Source organism: Equus caballus, chromosome 1 (assembly GCF_041296265.1).
Source record: "Equus caballus isolate H_3958 breed thoroughbred chromosome 1, TB-T2T, whole genome shotgun sequence".
Taxonomy (NCBI): domain Eukaryota; kingdom Metazoa; phylum Chordata; class Mammalia; order Perissodactyla; family Equidae; genus Equus; species Equus caballus.
In genome coordinates, this window is record NC_091684.1 from 176,292,399 (window position 1) to 176,308,216 (window position 15,818).

General features: G+C 46.1%; 1 protein-coding gene across 1 annotated transcript; it reads right to left on the reverse strand.

Annotated features, from left to right (window-relative positions):
* Positions 1 to 3,071: 3,071 nt before the first annotated feature.
* On the reverse strand, positions 3,072 to 6,521 carry LOC138925091 (granzyme B-like). Its single transcript, XM_070273741.1, has 5 exons — positions 6,302 to 6,521; positions 5,089 to 5,236; positions 4,420 to 4,555; positions 3,954 to 4,214; positions 3,072 to 3,296 (listed from the first exon to the last, which is right to left on the reverse strand). The coding sequence occupies exons 1-5, from the start codon at positions 6,354 to 6,356 to the stop codon at positions 3,153 to 3,155; spliced, it is 744 nt and encodes a 247-aa protein (XP_070129842.1). The 5' UTR covers positions 6,357 to 6,521; the 3' UTR covers positions 3,072 to 3,152.
* Positions 6,522 to 15,818: the final 9,297 nt, after the last annotated feature.

Consider the following 15,818-nt stretch of genomic DNA (forward strand, 5'->3'; position numbering starts at 1 on the left):
TCGAACAAAAGCAGTGTTGTGTGGGATAGCAAGACAGGAAATCAACCCTGTGAGTTCTGTAAGTCCACACAGGGGGAACCGGCAGAAGTACGTTGGTAGGCAGGAAGGCAGAGCCACCCCAAGATAAGATCCCAAAAGAAATTAGCAAGATCTCACATTTCTTTGGGCCTCTCTCCCCCAGGAGCTGTCCTGGTGGTTCTCTCCCTGCCATCCTGGGACCCAGCTCTTCTGGTGGGTCTGGAGGGAAGGAGGGGAGATGGGAGTGGGTTTGGGTGAGTAGACGCATTTCCCTGAGGTCATTCCAGAGATCTTTTATTGATTTCTATTTAAATTTTCATTACAGAGGTACTTGAGGAACAGAAGGATTGTTTCCTCAAAGGCAGGGGTGGGGCAGGGGACACTTCCACAGACAAAGGAGATTTGAAGGAATCAGCATGATTAGGGTGCTGACCCACCCCCATCCAAATGTGCCCCTGAGCAGACTTCAGCTCACCAAGCGAGGTGCTGGAATCCTTGTCACAGAATGGCTGCACAGCAGCCCAGAGGTTTTCTCTCCAGGGAGGTGTGTGAGCAGAAGCTCAGCTCTTGTTCAGGGATGCCAGGAAGTCATCACGGGACGGGGGTTAAACAACATGTCAGGGCTCTTGCTGGCCTGGCTGTCAGGGCGCCTGGGCTCAGTCCAGGCTCTGTTCTAACTCTGTGGTCCCTTCAGTCGTCCACTGCCCCCTCCTGGGACTGTGTCCCTCCCTCATCTCTCACAGGAGGAAGACCTGCAGCAGGGTCCTCAAACTTGTATCAAAACCACAGAACCATTTCCTCAAAGTACATGTTACAGTGAAACTAAATATGCATGTAGCTGGGCAACTTTTCAGATACTAGTTTTGTTTTGCTTTCAGCATTTTATTATCTGTCTTTTTCCATCAAGGAGCCAGGTTCTTAGTATGTCTTCGAAGCAGGGATATTTTTTCAGCTCCAGATCAGAAGCTGTGTGTCCTCACTGCTCTGCGCTTGTCAAAGTACCCGCAGTCAGAAAGAGATTGTATTGCTGCCTGGTTTGTGCACAACAAGGTGGGAAAGGCCGTGCCTGTGAGGGTTACATGATCCCAGAATATGTACCCCTTTGGTGAGAGGGTAGTGCTGTGTGGGTTTGGAGCAGGAGCTCAGAGCTGGAACCAATGCTCAGCTCCCAGGTCGTGCCCCATATGAGTGGCAAGCCCTTGGAGAGATGGCTGCTGGGAGTGTTTCCTGAGCTGAGCCCAAGACAGGGAGATCCTCATTCAGCAAAGGATCCCGTACTCTACGTGGGGGCTCCAAGTCAAATACCTCCTAAAATTGAAAAATAGGATGGTCTGGAAACTATGGATGTAGCAGTAACAACGGTTGCCTAAGAGGAGAGGCCTTTCTCCAGTTTTCCATACTGTGTGAACCTCCCTGAATCTGGTTTGATTCTGAGCAGGCAGGAGGTGCAGTAACCACAGGGATCATGTTTCCAGCCAGTCCAATTGGATGGGTATTTAGAGTCTGACTCCAGTTGCCTTCAAGCAAGTATGTAATGCAGTTTTTCCTATGATCTGAAGCTGTACAATGACATTCCTACCTCCGACTTTAAAGGCAAATGAAGGTAAGGCTGCCCTCGCTGCCCTTCTCCCTCCCTACAGGCTGCCCTCTCCTCTAGGTGCAGAGGATGCTCCGGTGGACAGAGTGTGGCGACTTCACCCCTAGAAACTAATGACTGCTGTCATTTCCAAATCCCACGCCCTGCTGTTCTAGAGTCACATGTCCTCACGCTCACATGGACTGTGACCAGCAAAGAAACAGAATGCAACTACTTTATTCCTCTGGATTTCCCACGAGATCTAGGCCATGTGCACTCATGTGAGGAGGGAGAGAGGGTTGCATGATTTGGGTGAAACTCACACTGTCAGTGTCACTCGGGTTCAGATGACAGAGTCTGTATTAGGTCCACTGTGGATTCCCAGTGATGGGCACTTAGGAGCTTAATCAGGGTGTGTTTGTTTATTGATGGAAAAGTGGTGCTTTCCAGTCCTACTGCAGAGAGGGTAGGGCTAACTCAAAAGGCTGAGACAGCCCTAGGTGGCCAGTGAGGGGTCTTAGCCTAGAGGCCAGCAGTGAGTAAGAGGGACAGGCTGAAAGGGACTCTGGCTATCAAGTGACCAGGTGGCCAATGCACCCTGAGCACTTCGGGGGACACTGGGCTAGATGTGAGGGGTTGAGCTGACCTTGCCAGGTGAGGGATGGGGCAGGGGCTCTGGAGAGACAGCCTGCCTGCTGTGTCCTCCATGGACCCCCCTTCTGCCAGCACAAGCCTGGTCCTTGTTCTACTCTCTGCCAGGTCATGAGCTGGGCTGGCATCTCAGGGCAGAGGCCCTGCTGGAACCACCGGGAGCTCTGGGTGTCTTTGGCAGGAGGGCTAGAAGGAAGGGGCCAGCTCAGATCAGCCTTGTCTGGAGGAGACAGGAGTTGGTGGACTCTGAGAACTCTCAGTGGAAAGCAGGGATGGAGAAGAAGGGGCAGCCAGGAGTCTGGAGGGCAAGCTGGGCCCCAGGGTCACAAGAGGGCAGGGAGGAAACTCAGGCTGGGTGAGAACAAGGAGCTTCTCCAGAGACCCACCCTGATTCTGCGCCAGCTTCTGGCTGTGGGAGAGAAATGTCCTGCTCAGGTTGCTTCTCCCCTTCCCCGTGTGGGTGGCTATGATGTTGAGCTGCAACCCCAGGCTTGCCTGCTTGGTGTCCGGTACATATGGTGTCATCCCCTTCCTCTCTGCCATCTAACACAGGGAAGGAGGTAAGAAGTTCACCCTGAGCCCCAGGACCAGAGAGGTTCATGTTTTCTCCTGATGGTGCTCAGCGTCAGCCCTGGCAGAAGGGCAGGCCCAGAGAAAGATGAGGGTCAGAAGTAGCTGGGTAACAGCTTAGCTTGATGTTCGGGGGAGGTGGTGGTGGGAGGGGGAAGAGGAAGAAGCAGAAATCAGCAGATTTGTGCCATTGGCATTCTAAGCACAGAGTAGGTGCCTGTGACAGAGGGTCAGTGAACCAGCAAGAAACCGGCTCTTCCCACTCAGCTAAGAGAAATTTATTTAGCTATGGTGTCGTTGTGCATCAGCTCTAGAGAAGATAGGCTGATTCTCCCAGTTAGAGGCTTTTCATGGTTTTCTTTATCCAGGACAGGAAACTCGAGACTTTGGTGAAGGCCCGTGGAGGTGTCCCATTGTTTCGTCCATAGGAGACAATGCCCTGGATCACGTTCTTACACACGAGAGGGCCCCCGGAGTCCCCCTGTGGACAGAGAGCAGGGAGGATTGAGTCCGTGCTCCCCCAGGTCCTGCCCACCTGCATCCCAAGCACACTCTCAGTGAAGGCCGCCTGGCCTGGCCTCCACGTGGGAGATCAGAGAGCAGGGCAGGCCCCTGTGGGCTCCTCAGCTGCCCAGTCCTGACCCTGGACATTGTCCCAGCTTCATTTCACTCAGGGGGCAGCTCCCTCTCCTCCACCAGGTCCCGGATCCTCTCCCACGAGGGCGCTGTGGGACTGTTATTCGGTCTACCGTTTAAGGACATGGAAGCAGGAAGGTGGGGCTGACACTCAGCATGTAGGGTGAGCCATTTAACCAAGATGGGAGCCAGCTCTGAGGAGCCACCTGGTTTGACTGCTGCACACCCAGGGAGCAGTTTTCTAATATATGTGCCCAGCGTGGGGCAGAGTGTTGCAAATTCATCTTCCGGATGGAGCACCATGTTTGGATGCATCTCAGGCCCCGGGTAGGCTCCCAGAAGGCCTGTCACTCCCCACTCTGGCTGTTCCCCCCTTCTCTTCCCGGGAGAAAGATCAGAGTCTAGGGGGTGAAGGTGTTCCTACAATTTGGATCTGCAGCTCCCAGATCTTCCCCAAACACCCCTCTCCCCAGATCCGAGCTAGACAGATGCCCAGTCTCACCTTAAAGGAAGACTTCTTTTCCTTTGGGTCCCCCACGCAGAGCTGAGTGGTACTATTGTAATAATTGCGTAAGTAAGATTCGCACTCCCGGTCCTGCTGCACGGTCAGCTCCACCTCCTGCAGCGTGTCTGAGAAGCTGCCCATCGGGGATACTATCCCCCATCCGGCCACTCTGCACACCTGTCGCGGCCTCACCTGGGCCTTGGCCCTGGGCAGGCTTAGGGTCCTCACAGCTGCAGTCAGCTTGGCCTTTCTCTCCAGCTGATGAGAAGAGGCAAGAAAGTCCAGCTCAGCCACTGGCCTCCTGGGCCTGGACACCGCGATGAGGCTGCACTGACTTCCCTCTCCCCTGAGCCACAGGGACTAGTCAGGTGGCCGGGATGGGAAGGAGGGAAGGGACAGGTCCCAGTGGGAGGGGAAACAATCTGGACCCAGGAGAGTAAGAGCAGAGGGGAGGTTCCCTTACCTTTAGTAACATGATGTCGTTGGAGTAGTTCTTAGGGTTATAGTCTGGGTGTGGGATGGCTGCTTTCACAGAGAAATTCTGCTGGGTTGTCTCCTGCTTCTCGATGTCGTGGGCCCCCAGAGTCACCTTGAAAGAGCTGCACAGAAAGCAGAGTGGAGATGTAGGGGGACCTGGAGTGAAAGGAGATCCAGCCCAGGAGACATGAAGGGCAGGTGACATGGGGCGGGGCAGGCCTGGAGCTTGGGGAAATCCAAACAACCAGAGGACTGTGCACTGAGTGACTCTGTCCCTTGTGTTTCTCAATGACATTGAGGGTAGGTCACCTAGAAGTTTTCTCTTGCACTCTGGCAATATTGTGAAAATAATCTGAGTTTGCATTTTGACCCTAATGCATGATTTCATCCTCAACAGCTGCTTTATTTGGCCAATGTGGTCTCTCTGCTCAACTGGGCTTATTGTTCTCACCTCTGATCCTCTGATCACAAAGCTTACCTGTCCTATTTCTCACTTGCAGTCACCCAGTCATGCTCTCAGATGGCTCCTCTCATAAGCTCTCATGGCCTTGAGTTCCCAGGAGCCGGGGGAGCTCCCCCAGGTTGCAGCCCTTGGGCAGAAGACAAGGGTCCCTGTAGGAGTCTTAGGAGGTGTCAGTTACCTGTGGCCCCTCACCTTCCCCAGCAGTGAGCAGCTGTCAGAACAAAGTCCTGTCGCACAAGGACACCGCCGCACCTGTGCTTTTTCTCTTCAATCAGAAATTGAACCAATGCCATGTAGGGACGGGAGTGTGGCCTGGCCTCATGTCCTCCGATGATCTCCCCTGAAGGAAAAATCTTATCTGCTTGTGTGCACCCAGTGAGTCCATCAGTCATGCAATAGCTTGATTGCTCAGTACTGCTGGGCATCTGGGAGCCTGGGATGGCCTGGATTTGAGAGGGGCAAGAGTGGGGCTCCCTCTAGACAAAGGAAGAAGACAGGCTTGGCCTGTGAATCTGTCTTCCACAGATAATTTCAGGTGAACATATGCGTCTTAAGGACAGCACAGTCCTAGAGGCTCCTGAAAATTCCTCTCCTGACTTTGCTTTGTTTCAAGAGCCTTTCTAAGGCCCTGTTGTCCTGTGATGTCCGGGATGGTGCTGCTTTCCAGTGGCCAGGACTTAAGTTTAGGGATCTAGAGGTTATCATAGACTGTTTCCCATTGTCTGACACATAGTGGGGCCCCAAAGTTGTTTGTTGGCTGCATGAAGGAATGGCCCCCTATGGGCCTGAAGGAGAGTTTGTATGGCCAGTGCTTGTGGGATTCTGGAAAGCAGAGAAGTTCACGTCTGCAAAGAGTGGCTCCATCCTGGAAAGAAAGGAGCTGCTAAAGGCCTGGGAAGAAAAGCAGAGCTGGAGAAGGGACTGAGGGGCCTTGGGACTGAGCACGGCATAGCAATCCTCTGGGGACACTGGGCCCACCAACTCCGGGGTCTGCAGAGCTCAGACTTCTCTCCTAAGCAGACACTGAGGGGAGCATCTGTGTCATCCCAGACCTGGAAGCCAGGCCCACTCTGCCCTCTGCATGGGAATTGATTATTTTCTCTTTTCTAGTTTCCCTTCCTCTGCCATGCACTTCCAGTTAAGTTCCACTTTGCAGATGGCAAACGTAGGGCCTAGGGAGGGAATAGCACCCACTGGCTCTTCTTGAGAAGAGCCTCCTTCCCTGCCATTCCTGCTGGTAGCTTATTTAGTGTCATACATGGGATTCTGAGGTGGGACAGGAGCTGGGATTCAGAATGTTGCTGGTGGATGGATGGATGAGGGACGTGCAGAAGGGGCAGGAGATCTGTGCCCACTGTGTTTGGGGGGAGGGGTTGGGCATCTGAGGGCGGGGATGGTCACTCACCTGCCTCTGCCCCAGGGGACACTAAAATGGCCAGCAGGAGCAGGAGAGGCTGCATCTTTCCAGGAAGTTTGCCCAGGTTGGAGAGGCTGGTGCTTCCTCCTTGCTCTCTTTTATCCCCGAGGAGAGGAACGAGGTACAGATGGGATCAGTGACCTCAAGGCCCCCTGTGGTGTGTGGTGCTTCCTCAGAGACGGCTTTCTATGAAACCTTCCCCGCCCCCACTCTTTCTGCCTGATGACAACCTCTGGGTGGTTGTGTGATAATCAAGCAGTGACCACATCAGAACCCACAGTGGATGACTCAGGGCGGAACAATTGTTGCAGCCTAGAGCAGGAACCCAAGGGTACAAAGTGGAGACTGTGGGCTGTGGTATCAGCCAGTAGAGGTATTGGAGCCCCAGAAACCTGAGTCCCCAGTGACAGAACCACCAATGCCTCATTTCCAGGTTGCTAAGTCCATCAGGATAATTTCTTCAGCAGATGTGTGTTTGGGCCCTTCTCTGTGCCATGACCAAACATATTGGAGATGTGTCTCCTTCCTTTAGAGAGCTGTCTGTCTGGTGGAGGAGACAGAAGCATCAGTCATCAGAGCACAGCATGGGAAGGACCGTAGTAGAGGGATGCACGAGATGAGAACAAAGCATGGCCACCATCTACCAAATCCATGTAGCAACCCATTCATCAGCACAGCTTCCTTCCTAGGGGATTTTTAACATCTCTTTTTAAATTACAAATGCTCAGAGTGATAGAGTCCATGTCTCTTGTCCATGTTTTAACAAAAGTCCTGTACTTGAACTTTATTGGCCTAAATTAACAAATCTTTATGATCCTAGGAATTGAACCCACTCATTGAGTTAAGCCTAGGTCAGTTTCCTTTGGGTAGGCTGGAGTCAGTCCCACCCAAACCACATGGACTAAGACTGGGAAAGGGCTGAGTCCCCAAAGGAAGTTCAGATGACTAAATTGCCAATACCGTGTGAAGTGAGAAAGCTTACCAGGCTACCAAAGAGCAATAATTATCCTTTCAGTATTGTCTGTTCTCCATCTAGAGAGCCACACTTCTGATGGAGCTGGCCTGGCACATCATAGACTCACATTTGCTCAACAAACTCTGCTGATGATCTCGCTATGATGGAAGTGAAGGACTGTTGTTTCTAAGCAGACCAAGCCCAATCCTGTTCAGAGAACAACTAGGCATATCTGAGAGGTTAGGGCCTGGTGATTTAATTTCCCTCTTTACATTTTCTGTACTTTACAATTTTTCTGTGAAGAGTATTCTGTATCAAAATACATGATTCCAGTGTAAATATTGCTCTTATCAAACCAAATACATTTATCAAACCTCTACCTCTTTGTTCCTAGCTTACCCAGTAGTAAACATTTTAAAAATAAAATCACTTTTCTGATTATAGTGGTGATAAATGTTCGTTAAGAAAATTTGGAAAGTAGAAAGGAACAGTGCCACTCCTTTTCCTCTCACCAGCAGACAGCCTGTTACTATGAGCGGTGCGTTTTAAATACTTGGGATCATATTATATACACAGTACAGTTTTCTTTTATCCTCATTTAACTCTACAATTTCAGCATGTTCCTCATGCTCTTAAAAGTCTGGTAGTCAATATCACTATAGTATTTATTTCCTACATACTAAAGAATTCAATATGCAACTATTTCCTAACATTGTGGGAAAATTTTAAAAATAATTTAAGCAAAGAGGAAACAATTAAAATTACCTGATTTCCCATCACTCATTGATAATCATCTTTAATGTCTTGAAGTATGATCTAACGTATTTTTCTCTCGTGTGTATGCGTATTTTTTAAAATTCAAAGATAGTTATACTAAACATAAGTCTATGACCCTTTATTAAAAATGGAGGTGAAATTCACATAACATACAGTTAACTGTTTTAAAGTATAACTCAGTGGCATTTTACTGCATTCAAAATATTGTGCAACTACCACTTTTCCCTAGTTTTGAAACTTTTTCATCACCCAGAAGAACAACCAAATGTACCCGGTAAGCTGTGGCTCCACAACACAGTGAGTACCGAATCACTTTCCCTCCTCCCTCTCCCATACCTGGTCCCGCCCCCTGGCAGCCTATAATCTTCTTTCCATCTCTATGGATTTTCACATTCTGGATACTTCATATAAAAAGAATCAAGCGGTATTTGACCTGTTGTATCTGGGTTCTTCCACTTAGCATAGTGATTTTGAGGTCCATCCAAGCTGTGGCATGTATCAGTATTCATTCTTTTTATAGATAAATAATATTCCTTTGTATACATATAATACAATTTATCCATTCATCTGTGGGTAGACATTTGGGTTTTTCCCATCTTTTGGCTATTATGTCTAATTCTGCTGTAAATATTTGTGTAGACATTTCTGTGTGGATCATACGTTTTCATTTCTCTTGGATACACACCTAGGAGTGGCACTTCTAGGTCATATGGTAATCCTATGTTTACATTTTTGAGGAACCACCAAACTTTTTACCTCAGTGGTTGCACCATTTTACATTCCCACCAGCAATGTACAAGGCTTCCCATTTGTCCACATCTTCACCAACACTTGTGAGTTTTCTTTCTTTCTTTTTGATTATTGCCATTCTGGTTGTTATGAAGTAATATGTCACTGTGGTTTTGATTTACATTTCCTTAATAATTAATGATGTTTGTGTCTTTTCCTCTGTTTCCTGGTCATTTGTATATCTTGGGAAAATGTCATTTCAAGTCCTTTGCTCATTTCTTAATTGAGTTCTTTGTCTTTTTCTTGTTGCACTGTAAGAGTTCTTTATATATCCTGGATACTCAACCCTTATCAGATGCATGATTTGTAAATATTTTCTCCCATTCTGTAGATTGTCTTTTCACTTTAGTGATACTACCTTTAGTACACAAAACTTTCTATTTTTTATGCAATCCAATTTATCGATTTTACCTTTTGTTGCTTGTACTTTTGGTTTCAAATCTAAGAATCTAGCGCCAAATCAGAGGTCACGAAGATTTTCTCTATGTTTTCTTCTAAGAGTTTTATGTTTTAAGCTGTTATATTTAGGTTGTTGATCCATTTTGAATTAATTATTGTATATGGAGTTAGGTAGGGATCCAACAACATTCTTTCCATGTAGTAATCACGTTGTACAGCGCCATTTATTGAAGGTATTATTCTTTCCCCACTGAATGGTCTTGGCAACCTTGTCAAAAATCAGTTGGCCATAGATGTTCAGGTTTGTTACTCGGTTCACAATTCTATTCTATTGGTCTACATGTCTATCCTTATGCAGTACCACACTGTTTTCGATTTCTGTCACTTTGTAGTAAGATTGTTTTTTGGAGGAAGATTATCCCTGAGCTAACATCCGCTGCCAATCCTCCCCCTTTTTGCTGAGGAAGACTGGCCCTGAGCTAACATCCATGCCCATCTTCCTCTACTTTATACGTGGGATGCCTACCACATCATGGCTTGACAAGTGGTGTGTGGGTCTGCACCTGGGATCTGAATCTGTAAACCCTAGGCCACAGAAGCAGAACATGCAAACTTAACCACTGTGCAACCTGGCCAGCTCCAGCTTTGTAGGAAGTTTTGAAACCAAGAAGTATGAGTCCTCTAACTTTGTTTTCCTTTGTCAATGTTGTTCTGGCTATTTGGGGCCCCTTGCAATTCCATATGAAGTTTAGAATTGCCTTTTCCAGTTCAGCAGAAACGGCCTTTGGAATTTTGATAGAGATGGCATTGACTCCATAGATGGATTTGAGGAGTATTGCCATCTTAACACTGTATGTCTTCCAATCCATGAACATGGGATGTCTTTCTATTTAGTTAGTCCTTCAATTTTTTCCAGCAATGTTTTGTAGTTTTCAACATATGATTTGCTCACCTCCTTGGTTAAATTTGTTCCTAAGTATTTTATTCTTTTAGATGCTATTGTAAATGGATTAGTTTTCTTAATTTCCTTTTTATATTGTTCATTGCTGGTATATAGAAACACAAGTGATCTTCTACCCTGCAATTTGTTTAATTCATTTATTAAATCCTATTCAGTTCCACTCCCCTTTATGTTGTTAAAATCATATATTACATCTTTATACATGTGTACCCATAAGTTTTACAATTATTGCTTGATGCCTTTGTTATTTGATAACCATTTCTTATGCATTTAGGTATTTTAAACCATATAGGAAACAAAAAGAAGATTTACAAAACCAGAATATACTAATACTAGCTTTTATATTTATCTTTGTAGTTATTTTCAGCAGAGATCTTTTTTACTTCATTTGGATTCAAGTTGCCATCTAATGCCTTTGTTTCAGCCTGGAGGACTCCCTTTAGCATCTCTCGTAGGGCAGGTCTACTAATGAGGAATTCCCTTACCTTTTGTTTATCTGGGGATATCAGTATTTCTCCATTTTTTTGCAGGGCAATTTCAACAGATATAGAATTCTGGGTTGACAGGCTTTTTTTTTCCTTTCATCACTTTAAATAAATCATCCCACTGCCTCCTGGCCTCCATGATTTCTGATGAGAAATTGACAATCTTACTGTGAATCATCTGTCCATGATAAGTCACCTTTCATGCTGCTTTCTGGATTTACTCTTTGTCTTTGTCATTTGACAGTTTGACTATAGTGTATCTTAGTGTGGATCTCTGAGTTTATCCTCCTTGAAATTTGTTGAGCTTCTTGGATTTGCATACTTCTATGTTTCATCAGATTTAATAAGTTTTGGGCCATTATTTCTTCAAATATTTTTTTTTCTGATTCTTGCCTTTTTCTCCTTCTGGGACTCCCATAATGCATCTGTTAGTATTCTGGATACTTTCGCATGGGTCCCTTAGGCTCTGCTCATTTTTTTCATTCTTTTTTCTTTCTGCTCCTCAGACTGGATTCTTTCCTTTGCCCTGAAAGTTCATTGATTCTTTCTTCTGCCTGGTCAATCTATTGTTGAATCTCTCTAGTGGAATTTTCATTAAAGCTATTGTACTTTTTAGCTTCTAAATTACAATTTGTATATATCTATGGATATTATCTACTTTTTCATGCATTGTTCTTGATTACTTAAGTTCCTTTAATAGTTTCCTTTAGTTCTTTGAATATTTTAAAGACAGTCAATTTACATTTTGTCTTATATAAACAATGTCTGTGCTTCTCTAAATGTTTTCTGTCATTTTATTTTTATCCCCCTGTGAATGGATCATATTCTTTTGTTTCTTTGCATTTGCAATTTTCCAATGAAAACTGGGAATTTTGCATATTGTAATGTGATAGCTCTGGAAATAATGGTGTGCCCCTGCCCCTGGAATCGGTTATATTGCTTGTGAATTGGTACAGTCATCCATTTGATTAGTGACCTTTCCAAATTTTTTTGCAAGGACTATGTTCCTTGTTTGTGTGGTCACTGGAGTCTCTGTTACCTTATCTCTATCTAGTTGCGTCTGAGAAAGCTGCTTCAATCTCTGTCAAGACAAGAAGCAGAGAAATATTTCAGAATACAGTTCATGGCTTCAAGTGGTGTTTGAAGTCTAAAGGAACAAGTCAGTCCCTTGATAAGACATGACGGTGTCAACAGAGCACGACACTATGGAACCTTCATGTTCTCTGTGTCTGGGCGGTTGTGGGTCATTCTCCTGACTTAAAGCTAGAAAACTTCAGGGCTTTATGTCCACTCCAGACCAAGATGACTCTCCTCGGAATTGCTAGAGGTCCCATAATTTCATTAATCACTCCCTTGCTTTAGTATATTTGGAAAGCACCAGCTCCTCACACAGGAAGGAGAGGTTAGAGGAGGACATGAAACCTCTGAGTCTCAGGACCTGCCCTTTCCCACCACCCTCATTCCTGGCCCTCACCCAACTTGGGTTGGTTGTTTAACAGTGAGGCTAGGGCCCTGAACTTAGCCACCTTGACAGGATAGACTGATCAGCCTAAGAATGGAGGGAGTGGGAAATTCAAGGAAAATTTTCTTTTAACCTCAATGGCTAGTCAAATGGCCAAGGTCATGGAGGAACATCCTCCCAAATCCAGAAGCAGTAATACAGATTTAAGGGAGTGGAACGCTTACTGAGGTGGCAGACAAGTCGAAAAGTGTATAATACAGGCGCCTTCCTAGAAAGAATCCTACCTGGAAGAAGCCTCAGTGGAGAGACTAAATTTCTTCTCAGATTTGACCAAATAGAGACAAACTAAAAGATGGTGAAAAGCATTTGTGACTTGTAATTTTAAGAAGCTGTGTTGAAGTGAAAGTTGATAATAAAAATTTACCTAGAAAAGAAGATATGATTCTTCAGCTTGTCAAACAAATGAGACAATAATATCCAATGTCATAATGTCGGCTGATATTTATTGATCACCAACCACAGATCCTCACCCCACCATCTGAGTTCCTACCGATGTTTCTTCCATTTCACAAATGAGAAAGCTAAGACCCTGAGGAGCTAAGGGACTTGCTCCACATGACTCAGCTCATGAGAATGGAGGGGGACTTGAGATTAGAATGCAGGGATCTGATTCCAAAGTCTGGGATCTTCTCCACACCTCTACAAGCTTAACCATATCATATAGAGTTCAAGGAACCTGGGGGATATTTAAGCAGGTGCTGAGGAGTAAAAGTTTCTATCTCTATCTTTAATATGTGACTCTAGTTCTCTTAGAAAAGAAAGATTCCTCAGTGTCCACCATACTGTGATGGAAATTCCATTAAATTGTGATGGAAAAGGTCCTTGGGATCACACACTCCCTTTGCTTTTATTCTTCATTCTCCTGATTTTCTTCTCCGACATGTAAGAGAATGTCATGCTTGGCCCATGAGGGGCAATCCCCTTGGCCTTTGCCTCTTACCAAATCACATCTAGTACTTATTGGACGTGGGCAGGACCATTCCTTGAAGCAATGACAACGGCACAATGACATGACACTCCTGCACTCATACATGGCATTTGAGTCTGCTGCTATAAACCACTCTCCCTGAGTCTGATCATTCTCTTAAGTTCGACCTGAAATCCGAAGCTACAGGCATAAAGGGCACTGGTTATTTCATTTGACCATGAGACTCAGCCGTGCTCTTGAGAAGAGATTCCTGCCTCAGGTAGGAGTTGTCTCTACATTCCTATTAGGAAGCTGGGATGATAGTCAGAATTTCAGGGGTGTTTACAGGGCATCAAAAAGAGTTTTCAGGGAAAGATGTGTCAGTGAAGGTGAACCTAGGTTACGAGTGAGAGTGGGGAAGATTGTACTTCCCTTTTGCCTCTGTAGTGGTAAGGATAAGGGAGAGAGGGCGCGATTGGGGAGAGAAAAATATTTACAAGACAGATATAAATTTATGAGATTTCCAGAGTTTTGGTAACCACTAGAACACCCTTGAATTTCTCCTTGTTGCCTACTCTAATCATTGCCTAGCCATCAACAAAGAGCAACGTGTGGATGTTGGCTTGGGAATAATTCAGTAAAGCTCTGGTGTGGGTCAATGTCCAGGGTGGTGAGTAGACAGAGGACTATAGAGGAAGGGGGAGGAGACGTGGGCTTGAGTGAGAACAGTGTGCCCACCCCCTCCCAACTGGGGGCAGGTGTTGACCGCACTTCTGGGTGGGAGCAGGTTGGAAGGCAGTGATGTTCTGGGTTGTGATGTCAGTTTTAATGTGACCTTGGGTCACACTCAAGACTGCCCCCCCCCCCCCCAAATCCCCATCTGAGGGTCTTTACCTTCCCAGGAACTTTGCCCCCAGAGGCCATTTCCTTTCCCCAAAGCATTCATTCCCACAGGGCCTAAAGGTTACACCTTAACCTTCTGGAGTAAATGAGCTCTTTTTTCTCCATCTCTCTCAGAAGCTGGTGCTGTGTGCTTTCTTACCATGTCTGTACGGGATGTGGCAAATGGTTTGGTTTGGGCTGGGTAAGGGGATGCTTCTGAATCATTTACCAGAACCTCTAGTATACGACTGCAAAATTGGTGGGTATTTCTCATTCTTTCTGTCTCATAGTTCAGTGTAGGTATAATGACATGTTGTGTTTGCAAAATATAATTCACATCTCAGAATTCTTGTGTCACGTCCCCTATCTGTCCTCCAGTCTTGATATGACATCTCCTAGTAGTAGGGCACCCACCTCCTGCACTGCTATTAAACTTCCATTTCTGACCAAGTACTAGGAAGTAGCACTGAAACCACATGTGGACAAAGCAGAAGATCTGGACCATTCTAGCCAGCCCTTCAAAGGCTGCACATGAGAAATCAGGCATTGCAGAATCCTGCTGGGCCACTGAGAGCGTTTTACCAATGGAATTGCAACAGGATAATTTACTGAGATACCAAAGACTATTATTCTGTCTGTATTCTCTCTGGCTTAATTTGCCAGAACCTCCAGTATATGATTGCAAAACTCTAAACATTTTTAATGTTGCCTTGTCTCAGGTTCCTATGCCTGGAAAATGGAGGATGGATCTGTTACTGGATGACACTTAATTCATGAAGGCATTGAACTCCACCACTGAGGTTTTTAGGAGTCAGCTTTCTGGCCCCCTGGGCATCAAATGCTAAGACTTTAGTTGTGCGGCTATGAGCATCTTAAATACCTACACATAAATACCTACTCATGAGGGACACTCGATAACTCCTGAGGAGATAATGGGGACCAGAATGAGTGGGATTAGCATTGGCTTGTGTCTTTGGCTTGGCCCTTGCCTCCCAGAAATCTCATCTTTCCTGAAGTCTCATGGGGGCAGGGAAGTTAGACATTTTTGTTGACCCCATAGAGGATATAACAGATAAGAGGAGGAAAGCCCTGTCCCAAGAGGGTGCCCACCCTGGGCTCTGCTGAGTGTCCCAAAAGGGAGGGTCCCCAGTGGTACACCAACTCCCCGCTGACTTGTGTAGGAAAAAAATGGGTGGGGGAGGGGTGTGCATCATGCTATCTTCAAATGGGCTGTTATCTGATAGTTGCTTTTTAACACAAATACAGTTTGGGGGAAATCAGGGAAGAGAGAAGGCAAAGGGCATTACTATGAATCCACACCTCACTATGTTCCCAGGCATATGTGATTCATATATGTGATCTCACTGAATTCTCCACTTTCTGCATGGGCATTCTCAGGAATCACATTGTAAAATGAAACAGACCCAGATAGATTAAGCGATGTGCTCAAGGTCACATGGTTACAGAAAGTGTGTACACACACATACACACAGGACGCGTGCCTGCCCAGCTGCAAACTCTCTTTTGTATCACTCTAAGAGGTGGTGGAAGCCACAGCGGGCAGAGTTTAGCTCAGCAAAGGAGAGTGTTCTGACAATCAGAGTTCTCTTAGAATGGCTGCTCAGGTGGCCCAGGAGCTTTCTCTCCACGGAATTGTTGGGAGAGAGGCTGGCAAACAGATTGCTCAGGGGCCAGGAAGGTTATCTTGGGTGTAGACAAAAGATCACTTAAGACTTCGCAGCTCTGAGCCTTTATCTCTCAGTCGGGAGCGACCTGTCCTGGAGCTTAAGAGCCCTGAGCTCCTGCTCAGTTATATCAATTTCTGGGT